The sequence below is a fragment of the Numida meleagris genome, chromosome 4 (genome assembly GCF_002078875.1).
Source record: "Numida meleagris isolate 19003 breed g44 Domestic line chromosome 4, NumMel1.0, whole genome shotgun sequence".
Classification (NCBI taxonomy): Eukaryota; Metazoa; Chordata; class Aves; order Galliformes; family Numididae; genus Numida; species Numida meleagris.
Window position 1 is genome coordinate 52,091,102 of NC_034412.1, and position 23,499 is coordinate 52,114,600.

At 43.1% G+C, this 23,499-nt stretch overlaps 1 protein-coding gene across 8 annotated transcripts in view; it reads left to right on the top strand.

The window, feature by feature from the left end:
• The window catches only part of WDFY3 (WD repeat and FYVE domain containing 3), a 142,078-nt gene that overhangs the window by 19,196 nt on the left and 99,383 nt on the right, over positions 1-23,499 (top strand). For 6 of the 8 annotated variants that reach the window (XM_021394984.1, XM_021394990.1, XM_021394987.1 and 3 more), the window contains exons 2-4: positions 9,761-9,855; positions 13,405-13,614; positions 19,499-19,622. In XM_021394984.1, coding sequence (XP_021250659.1) covers positions 13,435-13,614; positions 19,499-19,622 — 304 coding nt within the window. In that variant the 5' untranslated portion in view covers positions 9,761-9,855; positions 13,405-13,434. Of the gene's footprint in view, positions 1-4,434; positions 4,458-8,956; positions 8,980-9,760; positions 9,856-13,404; positions 13,615-19,498; positions 19,623-23,499 lie in introns of those variants that run through there. The other 2 variants (XM_021394985.1, XM_021394986.1) reach the window with 2 other exon arrangements.

Genomic DNA, 23,499 nt, shown 5'->3' on the forward strand with positions numbered 1-23,499 from the left:
CAACGCAGGCAGCAGGCCAAGTGTGCCATTTCTGTATAGCATCTGTTGGAGGTTGCAGTCATCGCACCGTGATTAGCCTGTGTCTGAATGACAGTAATCCATCCAACCAAACCCAGCTCTCCTGCTGCTGGCGTTTGTGCAGTGACATTCTGTTTCCGTTTTATTTTTTCCCCCCTTAAAAACAAATCAGAACAGAAATAAACAAGAGTTCGAATGGCTTTAACAGACAGGATTTATATCTTGACAGTTTTTATCTTTCTTTTTTTTTCATGTTCAGCTATTCCTTAGGGAGTAGAAATAAAATGAAATGTTAAGATACTAGGTCCTTTTTTTCCCCTTATGGGTATATTTTTTGTATTGGTTTGGTTTTGCCGAAAATCATTTCAGCCAGAAATATGGATTTTAAAAATTATTATTTTTTAGTTTTAACTTTACAATAGGAAAAACAACTGTGACCAACTTGGATTGTGTTTAGTAGACTTGCAGGATTTTTGTATTGTTATATGTTTCAGATGGGTAGTAGAGAATGAAATAGTAAAAGAAGAACAGCGATGAGGCTCGCATAAAGGAGGAACAGATCCTTCAAAATACGTTTCGAGGAAGTTGAGTAAGAGCTCGCTGAGGGGAAGGAAGGTTCTGGCTGTACCATCGGGTCAGCTGCTGCATCCCTCTCCCTGTGAGTCACCCCCACACCTTCCATCAGCAAATGGGAAAAAAAAATAGGGGGGAAAAAAAGGCAGAGGGGAAGCCCCTGTGCCTCCCCACAGTAACCACAGCATGACAGCGGATCCACACTTGGAATTCATGCATTCGCAAAGCCCTTAGCTACAAACTGTTGGAAATGATTGCTGATTAAGGTACGATTCTGTGCCCGTGGTAACAGGGAGAACTGGATGACCAGGGAAAGTAAGGTAAATTTTTATCTGTTGGTACATTTCTCTTAACATTTCTCTTGGTGACTGACCATGTGGACCACTCTAGTAGTGAGGTTTCTGCACGTGTGAAGAGAGATCGCAACTCCACGTTGGAAAATGATGTTTCCTCAATTTTAGGTCGTTCCATCTTGTTAATTTTTTTCCCATGTCTGTCAAAATGTGCCCATTCTGAAATGATTTGGGTCTGAAGCTTACTTCCCGCTGAATCTTTGTTGAGGCCTTGTGATTTGAGACCAAGGTTCTCATTCACCCATGTTCTGTTACGCAGCGCATGTCTGAGCTCTTGGCAGAATGGGTTTCTTGATGCGGAATGCGTGCTTTGACAGAAACATAACTTTGGGAACTGAATGTTAACTGCATCCTTTTCTTTTGCACTTTTAGGACTTCCAGGCAACGTATTAAGCTACACAGTGAATTAGAGAATAAAAATGGGTGCTGTTTTCTGATCTGAAAGTGATCCAGGCTAATAACAGTCAGAAATGTGCCTAGTGAGATGACTTTGGCCAGGAACCTCTGTCATCTGCTATCTCAGAGGAGAGGAGAAAGCAATGAATGAAATGACGAACAGAGGAGTTGTCAGGGGAGACACGGAGGAAAGTTGGGTTGAATTTTGAGTGTGAGTTTAACAGCATGAGGTCTGCTGTGTGGAGGCTCTTTGAGAAAAGCACAAAATTAAAATTTAATTACAGTGCTTGAGCAAATGAAAGCCCATCATCCGAACATTCCTTTGAACCGTTCCTGTTGCAAAGTGAAGCCTTTCTCAGAAGCTTGGGCTGTTGAGCTAAAACTGCTGAGCGCTACTTTGAGAAAAATGAGGAAGGAGCACATCATCAGAAGTTCTGTGGACAACTTTTAGAGTGACTGCATGCACACCCTTCTTTTATTTGTTTGTAGGGCTGGATCTGTGGTCCCTTAGGTTCTCTTTGGTTAAAGGAGAAATAAATCTCCTCAGTCTGAGTGCCAGTGCTGAGCAGTGTGGGCTGTGGGACACCTCTTTTCAGCTCTGTGGTCTCTGAATGGGACAGTGGTCTTTGACTTCAAGCGCTCCTCTCTGATTTTGCAGTGCAGGCCCACGTGGTTATTGGGACATTTAGTGCTGTTTAGTTCACAGGTGGTTGTTGGGAAACAAAAACCTCTTGTAGCTGCACCGTTGAAGATTTCTAATGTATCCTATGGCGAAACGAAGAAGTGAGGCTTTATTTTTAGGGTTTATATATACCGTCACTCTCAACTTGCTTGGATGTTGCCATTTCCACACTGAGTTGTGAAGCAGTGTTGAACGGTATACAGCAAATAGAGGTACGACCTTCCATGAACAGTGACATTTTATTTAGAGAGGAAGCCATTTCTTGCAATACATGCCCTTAAAGCCTAAGGCTGCTGACCAGGAAGGCTGTCGTGCAGACCAGAAGGAGTGAGCCGGCAGCCCGGAAATCAAAGCTGCCCTGCAGGCAATTCCTTCCCAGCCCCAGAGAACGTGTGGATGAGAGCTGTGCAGCCCAGAAGTGGTGTGAGCAGCGTGCTGAGCCCAGAGCAGGAGCACTGATGGGAACTGTGTGCGGCCTGGCCAGCCCCTCATCCGCACTGCTGCTTCCTCACCAGTAATTCCTTGCATGACTGTCCTCAGGAGGAGCATTACTCCTTACAAGCAGTTTTAGCCTCTGTTGTTTCAGGTTACGCCTTTTGTCTCATCTTCCCACCATGCATTGGTTGTTGCGAAGAGCCCCGCTTCCTCTTTGCTCTGATGATAGCCTGTGGCTTTTTAATATAGGTCAGCCTTCAGTCCCTGTTAGGAGACTGTAATTTTGTGATTAATTAAAGTGAATAACAACTAATATGAGCTTCAAATTAGCAGCTGGGATAGTGTAGTGATATATCGATTACGTTATGTAATACAACACCACTGAGTTGGGCTGCATTGAGCAAACTGGCACGTTGACACTAATTAAGAGAGAAAAATCTTTACTTACTTTTGTGCGTATTATTTGGAGCAACTTAAACACTTCTTACCGAAACAAAGAAATAGCACCCCTCTCTGCCCCCAAGACATTATAATATAGCACCTAAAATTGTGTTGCAGCTCTGCAAAATATCATCGAAGCTGCCAGAGCTTCTGTCCTCGGGGAGGCAGCTGACCTCCAGGTTTCAGAAATCGAGGTAATCAGGGTTTGTCTCTGTATCCAAAGGGTTTGTATATGTATTTATTCCTGTGGTGAGCTAAAGGATTAGCAAGGCATTAACGTTCTGAAATGAACAGAATCCCTCTCTATTTTGCTGGATTCTGATTTGATGAAGCCGAATGTTATGTTCATTCCGGAAGACTTCTGAACTATTATTTTTTCATACACAAAAGTAAAGGTTGTTTAAGTAATACAGAGTTGTTGTTTGAATATATATTTGATTAGTCTAATTCAGGTCTTCTCTGTGGGCATTTGATCAACTTCATGTGAATACATCAGCGCTAACCTTGATTGCAGAAGGGATGACCACTGTGGAAAGCTTGACTGTCTGACCTCTTGGGTGCACCTCTTGCACAGGGATGAGAGGCACTCAGCAAGATAAACAGCGCTTACAACAAAAATTTCCACCTCTACCGCAATGGCCGCCAAACACTGGAGCCCATTTCTCAGAGAAGCAGTGCGATTTCCATCCTTGGAGATGCTCAGAGTTCTCCTGGATGTGACTCCAAGCAACCTGATCTAAGCTGACCCTGTGCCAAGCCAAGGTTGGAGCATGTCACCTTCATGGATGCCTTCCAACCCATATTGTTCTGTACTTAAATACAAGGAATACCCAGCATTTCCGTGATAGGAATCAGTGCTGTAATAAGACCTAATTACTGAATTTGAGAACCTCTACTTAAAAACATGATGCTCACTTTCAAGCAGCGTAATTAATTTAAGTTTAATGCTGCAAGTGATGTGCAAGTCAGTTGAACGTATCTATATAGAGAGCATCTTGAGGTGAATTTCTGATTTCTCTGCACAAGAAGCACATTTTTTGCTCATAAAAGCAGAGGACAGCCTGAATGACAGTGGATTAATGTCTTTGGCAGGGAATTCTGTAAATTGGAGATTGAATGCAGCGCATGAAAATATTCTGAAGACAACTCAAAATGAATTTTCCTAATTTATTTAAATGTACAAGTTTTTGATGGATCATTTTGAGAGGGAATTAGCATTTATTTCCATTTGGAGCATCAGCTTACAGAAGTGTAGATATTATCAAAGCATGCAAATTTAATTAGGAAGTAATTGAAGAGCAAAATAACATGGAGTGTACACTAAAATTTTCTTATTCCCGTTTCCAGTGTAATTTTGGCCTCGGCTTGATGTAAATGCTGAACTGATGGAACATTTCTTCTTCCTTCCAGTGGCACAGGGATCAGGGATTGCATTACGTCTTTGTGACTGTTTCAATGACTGCATCAACACTGAGGCAAGACCTGGGCTCTCCCACAGAACTTACCTCAACTGAATGAGACCTGCTTTGTTTCCTTGACTTCCGTGTTCCTTTTTAAAGGTCTGAGTTGATGTCATTTAACTTTCATTGCTCGTGAAGCCTACTTTGTGCCAAAGCGCGGCAGTTCTGTGTTGTTGTTCTGCCTCTGCATATGTGCTGCTTCTGGAGGAGACATTAATGCAGCTCTGTAAGGTTATGGCTCCTTCTGTTTTACCTCGTCAACACTTTGTGTTTATCTTCTCCGTGCTTTGCAGTGTCGAGATGAATGTGGCTGAAGTAAAACCTATGCAAGATGGGAATTTTTCTGTAATACATGAGAATTGCTTGAAAGGCACAGGAGGACGTGGGGCCTATTTGGTAAACGCAGCATTGTTTGTGGAGAGCTTGGCAGTTTCGTGTTTCGTCGTTTGTTTTTCTTGTCACTTCTGGGTGAGTTCAGTGGCAGGGAGCAATGCTTAGAAGTTATATCTGGGGAGGTGGCTGTTAATACTTTGTCATTACGATCCCTTCTGTTGGGGTCCTCCCTTCTGCTATTGAATCTGGAAGTGTCTGTGTTTTGAGGATTGGTGCTGGATTTGGAAGAGCTTGCTTCCCACCTCCCTACGCCTCCTCCCCAAATACTGTTAGTTGTAGGGAATACAGGCTGAGGCATTTGCATTACCTTTAGTGCACTTATAACTGGCATCAGGCAGTATATCTGCCATTGTGTGTGAAAAGCAGAGGCTTAACATGAGCACGGTGCTTATCAGCACTTACGTACACGTTTGGAGCTTGGAGAGAGCACAGAATTGTGCATCAGAGCAGAATGTTGTGCCCTGAATCGTGCTTTGTCGCACAGTCGTACAGCAGAGACATCTGTGATTTAGACCACAACATGCAAGATCCCCTCTCTGCCCTGGTAACGTTGTGTTTCGGGTGGCGGTGGTGTTTGGCTGTGGGGTGTGAGGGATGTTCCCTGCCCCAGTTGGTACAATCCCCCTGGTATTCCCTGCTTTCTGAGCTGTGTTGCTCCTGCTCTTGGGAAGAGGGAGGGTACCGAGTTATGGACTGCCACATTCTGTGCTACGTTGAAGATGGATGTACTAATATTTGGTAAGAAATGTTTAAGCAGACCACGGTGACAAATGTCTTAGACTCCTCTGAGTCGCTTTTGGTGTTTTCTGCTGTAAACCTTTAGGCTCGATCTACGAGAAGGTGAACTGTGTGCTGTGATGCATTTTCCTCCTTCGTCTTCCCTGTGCATGAGCCAGTGGAGCCTTTGTTTGGCAGTGTGACTGGAATGCAAAGCGTGAGAATTTAGACACTGGCTCCTACTGGCAGTGCGTGGTCCTGACCTCCCAAGCCTGACCTGTCCAAATAATGTGCTGTACATTTGTGTCTCTTGTACTGCCCGTGGTCTGGAACATGGATGCTAAGCATGCATCACTGCTGGAACAGGCAGAATTTGGACTTGCATTGTATGTAATGCCGCTGTTGCCTTTGCTTTCAATTAGAAGCAGTATTTTAATCTCTCGGACATGGGCTACCAGCACTCGAGTGCTGTATTTAATTTCCAGCAGCGCAGGCTTCAATATCAGGACAAGAGGGAATGGCCTCAAGGTGCACCAGGGGAGATTGAAGTCTGATGTTGGGAAATACTTCTCTGAGAGAGTAGTCAAGCACTGGAATGGGCTGCCCAGGAGGTGGTGGAGTCACCGACCCTGGAGGTGTTCAAGAAACATTTAGATGTTGTACTGAGGGACATGGTTTAGTGGGAAATATTGGTGATAGGTGGACGGTTGGACTGGATGGTCTTGGAGGTCTTTTCCAACCTTGGTGATTCCGTGATAAGTGCTTTGCTCTGCTCCCACTGACATGTTTTTGTTTTCTGTAGTAAAACATTTCTCAAGCGTAACACGCATATGAATTTTTGTAACTTGACAGAACATGGCAGTGGGCAGTGAAAAGGCTGTTGAGGTCTGAATAGATTTCTGTTGAACGCCTGTGGTGTGTAATGAAATATTCAATGTTTTTTTAGGGCTCTCGTTTTTTATATTGTGATGGCACCAGCACAGTATGTCACAACTTGATAAACCTCCTTTGTCCACAGAGTGCTGAAGTGAGGGGAATATAGCTGGACTGGATAGTGCTTGTATTTCTTTTACGGATTTCAGAAGCGAGAGGGGAAAAATGAGTGGCTTTTATGGCAGCCCTTGCTCTGTTTGCTTCTTTCCAAGAACGGAACGATCTGAGATTCAGCTTTTTCTGTGGGATGTCTGGTGAGGGAAGCAGCAAGTTGTGTTTATTTTTGGAGTTTCGTAAATGAGTGTCTAGAAAGTATGGAGATATTTATCCTGTGTAAAATTAAGGACAGAACTAAAACCTGTGCTTGGGAGGTCACTGCAGTGCTGCCAATGTTCTGTGTCAAAGCAAGCAAAGTACTGAAATGGACGAGGAGAAAGAAGTAGTGACAGCTCATGGGCGTTTTCCAAGCCAGAAATCACTTCTGCATCGTTGGAAGTGAATTTATACTTATCACTACCAATTCTGAAGAAGAACATTTAGAAATGCAATAGTCAAATTTCAATTGGCCTCCGTTTTCTTTTTTTAAGTAACAAAATGTGCATTGAGTTTAATATGTACTTCCCAAAGTACTGGTGGTTTAAATAACACCAGAAGAAAAATTTTGTTCATCAGCCGAAAAAACATTTTTGATGGGAGACGGGATAACTGTACAAAATGATTCAAACTATGTAAGAAAGCTCTTGAAGGAGTGCCTGTCAACCTGAACTCTTCTGAAAATTACTGCAAAGTGTCAGCTGTGGTTTTGTCAGTCCTGTTCAAGCTGGCCTCCCCAGTACTATGCTTTGGGAAGATGATTGGAAATGGTACATCATAACCCCTTGAACTCAAAGGTTGCACTTCAGTGCAGCAGGAGCTCTATGCAGGGCTTGCATGGGAGCGGAGGTGTTTGAGAGATTGAAACTTTTTTTTTTCCTGAATGACACCTGGTTTCTGGAGAATAGTAGATGTGTTCACTGCCAGAGGTCAGCAATGGGCCATGAAAATAAAGTTGGGAGATAGGATGTGGCTTCTCCGTGGTGCTGGCACCTGCTGAGCCATGCCCCGCGTGTGTGCACATAGGTGCGGATGTGCTCTGGTGGGTGAGGGATCGTTGAGGTGCTCAGCGGGAGGAAACCTGGTGACACCTTGTAATAGCACTGCACGTCATTTACTTTTTCAGGAGGCAGTTGTTACTTACGCGTGTTCAAAATGGTTATGAGAAGGCTCCTACTGCTGAATGGACAGTTTGAGTCTTCCCGTGCTCTTCTTCAGTGTTGGGTGTCAGAGCCCTGTGGGATGTCTCTCCTTGGCAGACCTCAGAGCTGTCAGCAGCAAGTGAGCTGCCACGTCTCTGGTCCTCTCGCATCTGGAACAGTGCAGCCCTATTGAGAATTGCCTTGCTTCTCTGTTTGGCCCTCTGTTAGTGGCCGAGGCTGCCACAGAAGGTCCATGGATAGAGCGGATGCAGAGTCCCTTAGGTGCCTGCTGTGAGACCGAGGGAGCTCTGTTTTGCCCACAAGGGGCAGGAGTAGGTGGATAGGGCTGTTCTCCGGGTGCCCAAATGATCCTTTAAGATGGATGAACGTGAGTCTGGATTGCTGGGAGAACACAGATCCTCGCGTCTACAATGAGGAGGAAGGGTTTTGTTTTCTGCGCTTGGTACACCACTGCTTTTCCCAGAGGTGTTGATCCTTTGCAGAGGAGACATGGGAGGAAGCAAGGAAGCAGGCCAGGCCAGGCCGTGCTGTGGAGATTGGCCAGAAGTGGTTCTGCGTTCTCGGAATGCGTGGCACTGTTTTTGTCCGTGTCTGGCATGGTGGGAAGACAGTGCTGCCATCTGTCCCTGCTGTCTGTGTGCTGGGATATGTGTGGGCCTGCCACTTCACTTCCGCAGAGGGGGGACGTGGAGAGGCCGACAGAGCCTGAGCTGTGCCGGCTGCTCACACAGCATCGCTGTTGTGGCCAGGATGCTGAAAACTGAGCTGTAGCGTTGCTTGACTCAGTTACACTTCTGATGATGTCAGACTTCTGGCATACCCAAAATTCACATTTTTTTGAGCTGCCTCCTTCCTTTTTTTTGCTTGTTGTTGTGGAATAAATAGGGTGTACCATTGGCTTTGCAGTCGCTGTTGGTGATTCTGCTGATGACAACAGAGAAAATTTGAATTTGGCCGATGCTAAAGATTAGTTGACATAATTAAAGTGGGAGTGGTTTATTTTTGGCACTGAGAGAGCCGTTCAGCTCCTGTGAGCTGTGTTCACGCAGCCCCTCCTATCCCCTGTGCCCTTTGGTTTTGGGACTGTGGATCAGAGCTGTCCCATTCTGTAACCAAGTATTTCTTAAGTCAGTGTGGCCCTGATGCGCTTCTAATGCGGAAGCAGGGCACTGTAAGAGAACAAGACTTAAGGAGACGAGGTACTCCGTGTGTGCTGTGGAAAGTCCTCATAGAACAGGCAGCTTGGTGAGCACAGACCTTCCCTGTTGGAGGATCAGTTTCTTGGTGTTCCCGCAGGATTTCTCCCTATTATTTCACACTGAGTAAGTAATGCCTGTGAAAGGGGATCAGAAGCTGTCTCTGTGGTTTCACTTCCTATCAGCGATGATTTGTTGTTTTATTTTTTGATGGAAGCCGGAGGAACTGCTGATGCTGCACTCTGATTTCTGCTCAAGCAAGCTCACAGTGTTTGGGTACATGCAGCGCAACAACTGGTCAGTTGAGCTTTGCCAATGTAGCCAGTGCTAATTAAGTCTGGCCTAAATGCAGTCTGATCTGATTTGCAGCTCGTACGTAAGATTTCCATTGTCTGCATTAAAAAAAAAAATTCAGAACCAAAGAACTTGTTCATGATATACTAAGGTGCGTCTGTTACTGCTGAGTTCATGGACCTGCCAACAAGTTGATCTCTATTTTCAGTACTTGTGAGATTGGATCAAAACATTGTATAGTTATTAAGCACCACATCCCTCTGAGCCAGGAGTTGTGTGAATACCAGCTCTCTGGCAAAGCCTTCTGAAGGCACAGCGATCATGTGCTGCTGCTTTTCACTTCTGTTTTTTTTCCTAAAATCGTTGCTATTTTTACTGTACAAAATAAAATTCACAAAGTATATTTTTGTGTTGCTATGAGGTTTTCCTTGTTGATGTGGGCTACCATAGAGTACCTATGCGGATGGTGCTGAACATGGCAGGTTGGGAATCAGAGCTGAAATCAGTGCTCTCACAGGTGTCCTAGGAGCGACTGCTCTTTGCAGCGTAGCAAAGCTCTGATTTTATTGGCATGTTTGTGTTCTAACCTCTGTTCTTTTCTTACCTTCTCCAGTGAATGGACAGCATTGCTCTTGACGAGGAACCTCGGAAAGGAATGGGCTCTGTTTTCCTGAGGCTGTTGGCCCTGATCCCAGGAATGCTATAGAGGTCAGTGCTGCAAGTACCAGAGCGCGTCTGCGGAAACAACCTTTTGGTTTGTGACTGCCACACTCCTCCCCAGGTCCTGTGTGGGGCGCTTTGTTTGCTGTCATAGAAACAGGGTTAACATGGGCATGGTTGGAATGCTGTCAATTTAAAATTGCCCTACTCAAACCAAACTTAGGTTTTTATTTATTGGTATAAAGGCAAATGGAAAGGCATCTGCAAAATACATAAATGTACTAATTGGGAGGAGCTGACAGGAAGTGCAGGAGGGGAGATCTCTCTGTCCTTACACAGTGAATTCCCAGTGCTGGTGCGCGTTGTCCTGGCCCATTGCAAACCTTGCACCCCTACTGGTCACCTTGACCTCTGCAAATTAAGTTCAAGTGTTTTGTGAGTGTGCGGCATCCACCATCTTCTCTGCTGCTCTGTGCAGCGTCTCTGAATGGAGCTGGCACAGGAAGGTATGGGCTGGGTGGGCTGCAATATCTGAAGCGTAAAGAACACAGAAGCTCAGTTTGTTCTTCTGATCAAACCTCCATGGAGTGCAGCTTACAGGGCCCTCGTGTGTGGTTGGGTTTGACTTCCAAATGCTTCCCACTGATAGCCCGTGGGTATCAGACTGATGGGCATCGCCCCATATCTCCTGCATCTTCCCACATGTGTGGCAGTGCGGGGTGATGCAGGGAGGTGTGGGGTGACGTAGACTTTGGCTGTGCAGCGTTCATTTCTACGTGCTTTGAGTAAGCAGGTATGAACAGGTGGCTCTGGCTGTTACTGGAAATCCTAGAATAATTTGATTTTGACATGAAGGAGAGTATCAGCCTTAGAGCTGAATCCAAGTCGTGTGTGGTGCTGGCAGGAAGAAGACAGTGCAGATGTTTTCAGGTGGTAGAATAGGGAGCGCCTTTGTTCTGGACACTCTGTTGGCAGTGTAATGTTGAGGTGCACTGCTTTCTGTTGGTGGTCATAAAGACAAAACAAACAGAACTCCAGTCAAAATATTTGTATGGAGTATAATCCCAACCAACGGCTGTCCTTCCACTCAGCAAATGGCTGTATTCCTTCCCAGTGCAGTATTTCTTGTGTATCATTTCTCCCAGTATTTTAGTTACTTTAATTTTAGATGAGCTTAAACATCTCGGTGTTTAAATTGGATAAGTAAATTCCGTTATTCAGATCCACAATAAGGGAGCTTTGCCTTCTGTAAATAATGAATTGTCCTTCTCACATATCTTGAGACCTAATTCAGAGCATACAGTTATCTTCCTGTATTTCCACGGATACTTTGTGCTACAGTGATAAAAACTGACTGTATTTGGAGTGGAAAAAAATGAAATCTGAGAGAATGCCTCAGATTTATATTCACTTCTCAGTGACGTTGTTGTGTGGAGCCCCTGCTCACCTATTTTCTGACAGAAATACAGTGGGACTCATTGCCGGCATAGTTCCAAGAGTGGTACATATAGCACACACTACTTAGTTGGACTTCTTGCACAATGCTGGAATGGCCAGTTCTTGAACTACAGCTGTGTGGCTGAAGCAGTGCAAACTGCCATTCTCAGTGTGTGCTTAGGCTAAATGAAGTCACAGAATATTGCTGATTTAACAGAAGAACTGGCAGAACTCGAAGTCTACAGCAGTGGTGTGTGGAATGACAACGTGTTTCGTGTGTTATATATGGAGTTACCAGCACTTTGTGAGTCAGTAAAAAGAAATTTCAAGTATCACCTATGAAAGAGTTTAATAACACTAAAATACAGCTTCCCCCCCTCCCCCACCACTGCTCAGGCAGCAAAGTTTTGGCTCAGGTGCAGTATTCCATATTTCATTTAGGTCAATTATCCTTCTGTCATACCATGAGAAGAATTCCCAATCTGAACAGTTTGGGAAAAGGCTTGGGATTCCTCCAGGAGCTGTGCTGTTTCATAGAATCATTCAGGTTGGAAAAGACCTCTAAGTTGATCTAGTCCAACTCCAACCCATCCCCACCGTGCCCTGTAACCATGTCCCTCAGTGCCTCATCTCCATGTTTCCTGAACACCTCCAGGGACGGTGATTCCACCACCTCCCTGGGCAGCCTGTGCCAGTGCATCACCACTCTTTCTGACAAGAAATGTTTCCTAATACCTGACTTGAACCTCCCCTGGCGCAGCTTAAGGCCGTTACCTCTCATCCTGTCCTATTCATTTCAACCTATATTGTGTGTATCTTCCTGACCTGAAGTCTCTAACCTGTGTTATTTCTTGAGGATAGTATAGTAAAAGACCACAGCCACTTTCATCTCACTTCTCTTGAAATGCAAAAGGTCAGTGCAAATTTCCTGCATAGACTGGCAGTTGCTGGGATGTATGTTAGAAAAGCTTAGCTGCTTTTTAGTGGCTTTTTGTTTCTTTTTCTTTTTATGTGTGTGTTTGTTATACCAAAATGTTTGTTGCCATCAGTTTTTTTTTTTTTCCAGAGATTAAAATGCAGCTTTACCAATACGTTCCAGAAGGGTATTTCATCTTGGCTTAGGCAGAAAATGTAGTTCTTCTTGTTAAATTCCTCCTACCAGTGTTTAATTATCTTCAGTATTAGAGGCCTCATTCTAGTTTGTAATGAGGAGTTTCCTCCGCCTTCTTTTTTTTTTTTTTCCCTCAGCAGCTGCTGTCTTCTCCTATGACTTTGTCTTTGAGTCTAATGGTTCTTCATTAACTGGTATTTCCCTCTGTTATTCCAGTTGTAGCACCTTTGGTATAATTACTTCTCCTTTTCATAATTGGTCCTTCACGATAACCTCTTTTTTTTGTAATTTAAATAAATCAACTTCTTGACATTTCTCGCTGTAAGGCATTTTCTATCCTTGAATAATTTTTATCGCTTTTACTGACCTTCTTCAGTTTTTCAACAGTCTTTAAGCACTGAGAAGTGGACAGTGTAGTTCCATCAACTCTTTCATTTTTGGTCTCCATGAATTCATGCATAGAAATCATTTTCTGTTCCCCTTCATTCTTTCCCATACCTGTTCTTTGCAGAAGTGTCCAATGGACTCCATCTGAGTGACCGATCTACTCTGAGCCACTCAGTTCCCTCCTAAGATCCCTGTTCACAGACTTCAGTCTTAGGTACAGAAGACGTGGCCCCCGTTGCTTTGCTGAATGGTGCAGGGCTGCGCACAGGCACTGCATGGTATCAGTGAGAAGTGTTACAGTGAGCTGCTTGTGCTCCAGGAGGGAGAAGGTGGGGGGAGCTTTCTTGCAGATTGGACAGCTGTGGTGTGAGGTGAGCAGTAAGTCTGTAGGAAGGCACTAGGGAAGTTAAGGGAAAAAAACTACGTGTGTCTTTGTATTGATATAGCCAATGTCCGAGAACGTGTGAAGGTCTTGTTCGGTTACATTGTAAAGTATAGAACTGGTACTAATTGTATTCTAGAATTATTTCGAGAATACTTTGCAATACGTCAATAATATTTCTGTAAATGCTGTGAGATGAGCACAGAAGAATCACAGAAAGCTGTGATGGGATGGTGCCTGCCTTTTTTGCACTCAGTGGTTTGTGTTTCTTTCTGCACAGGACGCAGGGGAGCTCCGGAAGCCAGTCAGGATGAATATGGTGAAGAGGATCATGGGCCGGCCCCGGCAGGAGGAGTGCAGCCCCCAGGACAATGCGCTGGGGCTGATGCACCTGCGGCGCCTCTTCACAGAGCTCTGCCACCCTCCCCGGCACATGACCCAGAAAGAACAGGAGGAAAAACTATACATGATGCTGCCGGTGTTTAACAGGGTAAGCCAGAGAGTCTGCGAGAGACTCTTGCTTTATTGAAAACAACTGCTCTTACTGTGTTTCCCCAGGACCTCTGGTTCTAGCAGAATGGAACTTGCTCTTTAGTTGGCATCCTGTGGTTTTTTTCCACCTTTTCCTCATGTAGTGCTGTGTAAGTGGATGAACCCATCGTTGGAGATCTTATTCTGTCAGCACTGTTTCTGAGATGCAGCCCATGGCATTATGTAGCTTCCGACAGCTTTCCTGCACAGCTCACTGTTTTTATAGGCCTTTTTACCTTGTGGGAAGCAGAGTACCCTACAAGACTGTTTCCAGGGTGAAGTTGTCTGCTGCTGCAGTCTTCATTCTCCTCTTTTGGAGGTGATTTCTACCTTAAGCTTAGTTGTGGCAAGTTTGTTCCCGTTTGTTCATGTGCCAGCACTGTCCTTGAGCGTAAATCACACTTCTCCCTTCTTGACACTTACGGTATTGATGCATATTTAGAGATAACAATCATGCTCTCTCATGTCAGGTTTGGTTTTGCAAGGCTGTGCAAGCTGAACATTTTTTCTCTTCTCTCGTGTGATAAATTCTCTATTCCAATTGCCCCTGCGGCCTTTTCCCTACGTTCGGAATCTGATTTACTCTTCTTGGGCAAGGGGGGTTTCAGCGAGGATCCAACGGCTGCCTGCGCAGTGACATTCCTATTTTACTGTCCCCTGTGTTCAGGCGCTGAGAGATGGCTTGGAGCAGGGCTGTGACTGCTGCCACTGGCATTGATGGGAGCTAAATCCTCTCCGTGCCTTGTATCATTTTTAGTTCCTTTGCCGCTTCATTGAGCGTAATAACTTCAGTGGTGGCTTCAGGCTCCTGATTGAGCAGTACATACAGAGATCTGCATTTATCTTTTTCCTGCTGTGACCTGAGCTCTTACTACTGAATCTCCTCTTGAATGATGGGTTTCTGGTCATGTGTGCTGCTGTGGAGAAGTGGAATCATTGATTAAGCTGTAAAAGGGAAAAACTTGATTGGAAAACCAATTCTTTTTCTAGATTGATGTTTTGTTGAACATATGGCTTTTGATGGTGTTACACGTTGGACTGTTTGCATGTTGTGTAGAAAAAGCAATCCTGGTCCAGGCATAGTGCTAATAGGATTTTCAGGCTACTTGACAGCGTGCTTTGGTAGATTAAACCCCCCTAAATGTCATTCTGTTGCCCCGGGGTCTTATTCCTAGTGCTACAGGTAACCTGTTGTGTGAGTCTGGGAGGAAAAAAAACTCAGCTCGCCCGCTTCCTCCTTAATTTATCTGCCTGGATTGTATGCCCTCTAGCCATGAACTTTCTTAATTGTTTTTTACAAATTAGCACAGTGGAGTCTTAATCTTGGCTTGAGCCTGTGAATAATATTTTGGTGCAATTACACCTAGAATTCTCCCTCTGGTGGTTTCAGGTGGCTGATGCTTCTGAGAGGGAGAGTACCCACTGTACTCACTTCAGCACTGGGTTGTAATCTGTGGGCAGAGAAGCTGTTTGTTCCTGGGCCCTGGTAGTGCTTAGCTGTAGCACTGTAGTTGCAGAACCCCCAGGTGGTGATACAGCTGGGTTTGCAGGAATATGGTACAGCAATAGGTGTCCTATTTGTGTAGGGCAGTCTTTCCTTAGACCTTGATTAGACTTGAGATGAAAAAGAAGTTTTAAATTTCTCTTTATTACTACACTTTCCTCCCCTCCCCTCTCACCCTTTACACCTTGTAATTCTTTGTCCCTTCTTAATCCTGTTAAATCTTAATTTTAGTTGTCCCACGTCTTTGCATCATTTGTTCTCGTTCACCATTTCCTGTTCAGCTCATGTTATTGAGTGTTCTGGAAAAAAAAAACCCAAACCCACTAACTAAGTTTCTTTCTACTCACAGTCAACTCTTGCCTACCTACTCTCAGACAACATTTAGATTTCAAAACGATATGCATGTCTTCTGCTGTCTCCATCTGTAGGAGGACATTTTGGCTAGTCTTTTTTCCTAGATCCCTTTCTCTCTGGTTTTCCAGGTTTTCCTTCCCTAAAGCATGTACGTCTCTCCTCCACTGTTTGTATGTCACCAAATTTTATTGAGAGGCTTTTTTTTTCCTAAATCCTGAAGAACCTTTTGTTTCCTTTCTTCGGGTGAACTTTATACTGAAGATGTGCATTCCTCTGTAGGAATATTTTACGTTCGGATTCTACTGTGGTTTTCTCTCTCCTCATCATTCCTGTTTCCACATCTGTTCCTAACTTTGCCATCCCCTAGCTCTGGCTATTTTTAATCCGTGACCTTCTTGGAGTTGTCCTTCTTGCCTCATATACAGGCCTTTGTCAGATGTGATCCCTTCATTTTCCTGCCTCTGTAAATTCTGAACCATTGTCTGGCACAGTGGTGAAAGCACGTATTATTTGTGCTCTTTTACTTCCTTATTGTGCAGTTGCTGATAACCATTATCAGTTGTCAACAAATTGTTAGTGCAGCACAAACAAAACTGATTTCTCTTGGACACTCAAATCTCATCTATCCCTATCACAGTTTTTTTTCCCCTTGCCTTTTGCACAAATTCATTCTTGTCTTGTGTTCAAGAGGTTGAAGAATTGCAACGTCCTCTATTTATTTTGACTTCTACAGTTTCTCTTTTTATGTTTCCGGTTAATGCCACCTTCTTCTGAGGATTACATCTAATGTTTGCAGGTGGCTTTCCTGGCTTATCTAGCCTTGTGGGTTTTTTTGAGTGTCAGCTGACTATGTTGGGAAAATCCCACTAGCTTAGCAGGACAGACTAAGGCAAAGTTTGAAATTGATTGGAGTAAAAAAATTAGAAGGGGTGAAATATTTCCTTTTATTACAAGTCCTACATGACATGTTCAGTGGAAGAAGTGAGCGTTGATTCTGAATTGGCTTGATGCATGCTAAATTCGGAGATGACTTTCCTGTGAGACCTGCTTCTGTTGAAAGGAAACATCAAAACATTGCCAGACGTTCCTTTTATTTAAAAATTTTTTGTTTCTCAAAGATATTAGCTGCAAACATTTCATGGTACTTGATTTGAATCCGACCTTGAATCCTTCAGTTACTTTGTGTAAGGTAGACCGAGTACTTCTAGTGTTGCTGCCTTAAGCCGAGCCCCTGATGGTGATTTAAACTGGACATAGAGACCTATGGTGAGGCATTAACCTGCTTCCCATGAGCATCCATGTGGCCAGCATCAGGCAGCTAATGAATCAGGTGCTTTTTTGCTTAACCACCTGAGATTGATTGATTTGGCAGAGGTAGCTGAAGTGTTGTGTGGAATGAGGTTCTGTTTTATCTAACTATTTTGAGGATTGTTAATCAGTGGACCCAGAGGAGCTAGAGCAGCCTTCTGTTTATAGATGCAGGATGTCTGAAGCTTGCTGCAGCCTAAACTATCTTACTGTTTTGTTAACGAATGACTGTGTGGAACATTTGTTTCCTCATTGTTCAGGAAGGCTTATGAAATATGGGCTCATAAAGTAATAAAAAGCTAAATCAGTACATAAATCATGAAATACTTGTCCTCTGGAAAAGTTTTCAAAAGCCTCCTTTCAGAGATCTGCATCCATATGAGCTCTGTTCTCAGAAGCAGTGTGTCAATGTCCTGCCTTGTGCTACTGGTGCTATACCAAAGCTCCTGAGGTATATGAAAGAAGCAGATGGATGGATGGATGGATGGAGAGGCTATTTTGAATAAGTGTTGTCTGAATACAGTAAATTGCTTAAATTTTCTTGGAAGAGCCATATCTTTTGTTATTAAAAAAAGATAACTCACTGTTTAAAATGATTTGTATCCTATTCTGTGTATGTTACTGCCTTTAGTCAAGGAGTATGCCAGCATACTCATTTTAATGCAACCTCAGTTATGGGGCAATACTTTCAAAACCAGATCTCTTCAGTTGGCCTTTTATTGCAGCTGTGAACACTCTGCCTTCCCTATGATCTGCAGACATCTAGCTATCTTGGGACAGACAGTATGCCAATCCATTTTCATCTTTCCTTACTGCTTTAAGCAGTAAGTGATAGTAGGGTACTCTGCCAACACGTGTTCTTGTCTGGCTGGTCTTGGGTAGGTCATAGCAGGGAGCATGCATACACCGGGGCCCTCCTCACCTTTTGTTGCCTGTCAGTTTTGTGAAAGGTACAGGAATGCTCCCTGCTCCAGTTTGTGGGTGTTTCTTAGTCGACCTCAAACAGTCATCTGCATCCAGAGCCTGGGCTTCTGGCTGCTTTCTTCACTGGTAGTGGCAGCAGAAATTTCCTATGTGAGGAACACCTAAGTTTCTGGTGAAAACTATTTTTGTAGTGCGTAAATAGAGTGTTCAATTTTAATTTTTATTTCTGGCTTTGTTTCAGCATGGCTTTGAAATGCAAGTAGGCAGGAGAAATATTTTTGGCTGTTCTCTAACATGCCAGAGCTATTGACACTGAGTGAAGGAGTAAGAAGAAAAACTTTGCAGGCAGAATTGAATCACAGGATTTCAAGGGTTGGAAGAGTCCAACCCCCTGCTAAAGCATGGGGAGGATTGGAGAAAGTGACCTTAAGAAAGGTCATTTAATCTTCTAGCTTATTAAGCTTTTTTTTTCTTTTTTATACTAATGTGTCAGTTGCAAAACAACTCAGTGCCACGATTGCCTTACATCCCTGTTCACTGTGATGTTGTGGATGTCATTGGAGGTGCCCAGACTTCTGAGTGACCTCAGATGTGTCAGCAGCTCAGCTTCAACAGTAGCACTGATGAAGGAGAAAAGGAAAAGAGGCTGAAGTAGCATTTGAGTCCAAATCTGCTGTTGAAGATTGCATTCCCTTGTTGAGAAGCAAATATAACGTGTTGATCTAAAATGTTATTTTAAAAAAATAAGATAAGAAAAATAAAATGTTATCCAAGTACCCTGGCTTGTTAGTGATGCTCTTTCAGGATATGCAATTAGCCAGGAGAGGGGAAAAAAAAAGTCAACAGGCAGAGAAGTACCGAGATCACTCGGATATTCAGGAGGCTGTTGTGTTTTTTCAGCACTGACGCAAGTGATGGTACCAGAATATGGATGGCATGCTTCTTTCAGTAATTAGTATCTAACATCATGCCTTTCCTGGGACACTTTTTGTGAGAGGAGTACCTCAGATAAGCAGACAGGGACTCCTTGTTCTGTGTAGTCTTTCATGAGCAGTGAATTACCTAAGCAACTTCAAATCCTTTCCAAGATAATTTCATGTTGTATAACTTCATGCAGTTCTATAGAGTTAACAAGTATCTCCCTGTTAACTGTGATCCAACAGATGATTTAATCATCAAACCAATACTTAATCATAAAGAGTAAGTTAGTAGAATTAAGTGACAATTAATTTTAAAAAAAGTTAATGACAACTGCTGTTATGTTAAGGAGGATCTCAAGAAAGGAGAATGAGGCCTTGGGAAGTGTGGGACCTGTGGGGCTTCCTGGGATAGTCACTTCTGGATAGTGTCTTCTGAAATATTTCATGCTCATCATTCTGTACTTGGAGTTCATACCACAGGATGTGTTGGTCCAGCGAACAGTTAAACAGTTGCTCTTAAAACTGAAGTCCTGTGGGAGCGCTTACTGTGCAGTGTGGTCTTTCCCACTCTGGGGGTTTTTCATTGTGCAAGAAAATTCATGGTTCTCTTTTCTCCCTTTATTTATCAGATCTTTCCTCTCTGTATGATGACATAATTTCACATATGTCTTACAGTGTGCACTGTGAAGAAACAGTACAAGGATGAATAATGCAGCAGAAAAAAAGTGATCTCCATAATGATACCCTTTGTTTGCAAGGGGGAAGTGGTAGCTTATAATGATCCATGTAGGTAAGACAATTTTTAAAATTTATCTATTTTTCTCTTGTTTTAGGTGTTTGGAAATGCTCCTCCAAGTACAATGACAGAAAAATTTTCTGATCTCCTACAATTCACTACTCAAGTGTCACGATTGATGGTGACTGAGATTCGACGGAGAGCATCAAATAAATCCACAGGTACTGCATGGGGCACAAGTCTGAGCTTTGTGAAATGTCCGTGATGAGGTGTGGACATTGAAGTCTTAACAGGGAAAGCATATTCTGTTTCTTTGGGCTGAGAGAACGAGGCAAGTTGAGTTTTCCTGCCTAAAGTATAAAGACAATTGAATTCCCCAAACTGGACAACATGCTGAAGACAGGAGTACACTGAGTTGCCTCAGCTAGTAGGAGGACATAAAAGATCACAGAGATGGCTGCTGTGGCTTGCTCAGTGCATCTGTTGGTGTTGTTTTGTCCCTCAGATACATTTGTGTTTAAACCATACCTTTAAATTAGCTGTTGGTCTAGAAGCTAATAGGAAGATGTGGAATCATGGTGAGCAGCACATCAGGACCAGCATCCCCAGCACTGGAAAGATGTGTCTCGGCCCCTCTTTAAGGTCCTTTTATTGAGCGCCAGAGGGAGACTTGGTTCTGTATTGAGCCATTGGTGTGTCAGACCCTGACCACTTGCTGGAAGTTGCATATTGCAGGATGATGTGCTGGGAAAGCATGTTGCCTTAACCTTCCCTTTTGACTTCCTTATGCTTATCTGAGCATTATTTCCTGGCAAGAGGAGAGTTTTTCTGAGCAATACGAAGTTTTTGCCTTCTAGATAATTTTAAGTTCTCTACTGGCTTCTCAGTTTGGATTTGGTGGCAAATGAGGAAATAACGTGCTAGAAAAGACTCTGCAAAGTATTACACATGATGTTAGGAGTTACAAATTGTGCCAGTTGTAATTTCTTTCCATTTTAAGTAGAGCAAATTACAGGAAAGTATCCCAGATGGACAAACAGCTACAGTAGATAGAACCTGTACTCTGTGGGAAAACAGGAGCGCAGCATCTGTGTGTATGTAAGAGACACGAACATCCAGCCAGCGGAAGGGTGATGTGTTGGCTTGAACATTTTTTTTTCTTGGGGAGCACCTGTCACACCTATCTGCTGGATCTTGCTAAGAATGGCCATCTATTTACGTAGTTCTTCACCCGTTATCTCTGCCTGGTTGCTCCAGGATGGTCCAGCTTTCATCCTTGCTGCCCCAGAAGTTAGAGTAGATTTTTTGTTGTTATTGAGCTTTGGGGCTTTTCTTCTTTTTTATTTTCTTCACTAGGAAATGTAACCACTGTGGCTTAAAAACGCAGGTTAGTACTCTTGTAAGCTTGAATATGACGAGTAGCAATAGTTTTACTAGAGGGAAAGCAGTAATTTGTTTTTCTTATGTAGTTAAGACTGCTATTACTTCTGTTGATAGAACTTTTTGAGATTTTGTGTGGGAAGCCCTTGTAGCTAGCTCCGTGCACTGCAGTTGCTTTGTGACTCTTGGCCAGGCCACAGAGTTGCATTTTGCTCTGTGTAACTGTCTAGTTAACAAACTGTTAACATTCACGCTTTTTGTGCTGCTGCTAGGTTAAATGTTCCCTGCAACATTGAAAAGAAGAACTTCTAGGCTTTTTGGAAGTACTTTTTCTTTTAGGGACAAAATAACAATGCTTAGATATTGTAAATGTCCTTTTCCTACCAAACAAAATGGTACAGGGTATCCTAATAGCAGTTAGTAGGTAATTGTATCTTCCGTAATGCTTTTAGGGTAACAGCTCTATGTGGGAAATATCTCGGATGGCATCCAAATGCAAATTCTTGATGGCATGAAGTGCTCAGCTTGAGTGAACGAAATTGCTGAGCTTGTTTTTAGGAACAAGATTTCCTCACAAATATTATTAAAAGTGAGCTTCCCTTTTAGTTAACAAAAGGGAAGAAATTTTCATAGAACTTGCTTTTTCTCTTTAAAGATGTAAATGCAGTTGGCAGCATTTTATAGTTGGGAATGCGGTATGATAAATGTTACCTGTTTTTTTTTCTGTCTTGTGATGGAGCACAGTGCAGCTTTTTCATCAGATCTTTTAATATTTAAAGTAGTAGCTATGTGAATAATGCCCGCCGTCGCAGACACATCTCAGTTATTCCTGGCAAACTGCAGTAGTTTCTCGGAACAGCATTTCATGATTCAGTAGAAACTGTGCCAGCGTTCTATCTTACGTGGTCTCTTAACACTGCCATTGTAGTGTTCAACTACAGTTTCAGCTGTACTGTTTCTCTAGTATGAATGTAGCCATGGAGTAATGAAGGTGAGGACATCAAAACTGTCAGGTTGTCCGCCACCTGAGGTCTGTCTGCAAGTGGCTGCATTCACCACCTCTGAGGACTGACGCATGGTTTCCCTTGTGTCAACTTGCCTAGTCTGTTTGGGAAGGTGGTGGGGTTACATTAGTTACAGTTAAGGTATCTACCTCTATATTCTTGAGGGTTTTAGGTGCCAGTTTTTCAACAACTACATCCCATTTCATGTCTGAATTGAACAAAAGATCCCGGTGGTGCTATACTAAAATGGATGTCCAATCTCATCTGTTTCTTGCATAGTCTGTTCTGAAATAAACCTTCTTTTGGGAGCGTCTGGCTCTCAGTTGGAAAAGGTAGATTGCTGAAACAGTGTAGGGAGTGCTGAAATGTTGATAGAAAGAATGTGGTTGCTAACAGCCACTTTGGCTACAGATGATGGGGAGCAAGTAGAACTTCATCTGCTGTATTTTGCAAAACACATGCCTCGGAGGCAAGCTCTTCTTTTGTAATCACCACTGCTGCAAGATAAATATATAGCCTGCGTATTTCAACAACAAGCTCTCATACGTTTGACCCATGGTTATAATTTGTGCCCGGGGCAAAAATGGCAGCAAAAATGAGTTCAGGCACCAAGACTTGCATGTATGTTGAAGGCGTGCAGCTGGGTCAGTGGAGGGTGGGGTGGTCCCCCAGGCCCTCTGTGCGGAGCTGGCTGCTGTGCGATGGGATGGGATGGGAGAGCTTCTCCTTGTGGCACAGTTACCATGAGCCAAAGACCTTTTGGGTCATTGTTTCACTGAGTGCTGTACCTCCTGCCCCCTCTGCCTGAGAAATCCCAGAGTGAGAACACAAAAAGGTTCATCACAGGGCTGGAACATTTTAAGCCCTTTTAAGGTGAATTTCAAGTAGGTTTTTTTTTGTTTTTTTTTTTGTTTTTTTGTTTTGTTTTGTTTTTGTTTTTGTTTTTTTTTTTGTTAATGATTCAGTGTAGGTGCTACTCTGTGTACATTGCTGTCTTAGGCAGCTTTTAAGTTCAATTTTGTTTTGTCTCACCTTGTTAATTTTAAGCAACGTATCATTCCATATTTGCAACATTCTCTGTGAATCTGTCACAGTATTTACAACTTCATGCTAAATTTACTTACTTTACCATGGCTCTAGACTGTTTTGAACTAATCCCTCCTTCCCTTCAGAAACAGCTTCTTCATTTATTATTTACGCTCTATTGTTGTTGATTTTTTTCTCCCCTCTTTTTTAATCAAACTGTTTCACCAGTAAAAAAAAAAATATTTTAACCTTTGCATTTCTCTAATGTACAAGCTTAAAGACAACCATTACCTTCCTTTGAAACCATGTTGGGAGACCAAATTGATACCATTCCTCATCATAATGTTTAGCCGTAGCAGAAAACCTCATCAGTGGTTTATATTCAGCCTCTGACAATGTCTGCCTCTTTTTTTCCCTTTTAAATTCTATTGATCTGCAAACTCTGTATTTTGCATTTTTACTGCAGTTGACATCTGCCACTATCAGCAGAACTAATTGCGTGTTTATTTTAAATTGGTAAGCGTTAAATGGTTTTTTGTTTTGTCCAAGTGCATCTTGTTTTTGGTAAATGCTGTAGGTGCCTTTTTAAGAAAACATATCTTCTAGAAATGGCCTTTCAGGCTCCTTGCGCACTGAGGTCTGAAGTTGTTCTGATAGCGTTATTTGTAGTGTCTGCCTCTTGTGGAAG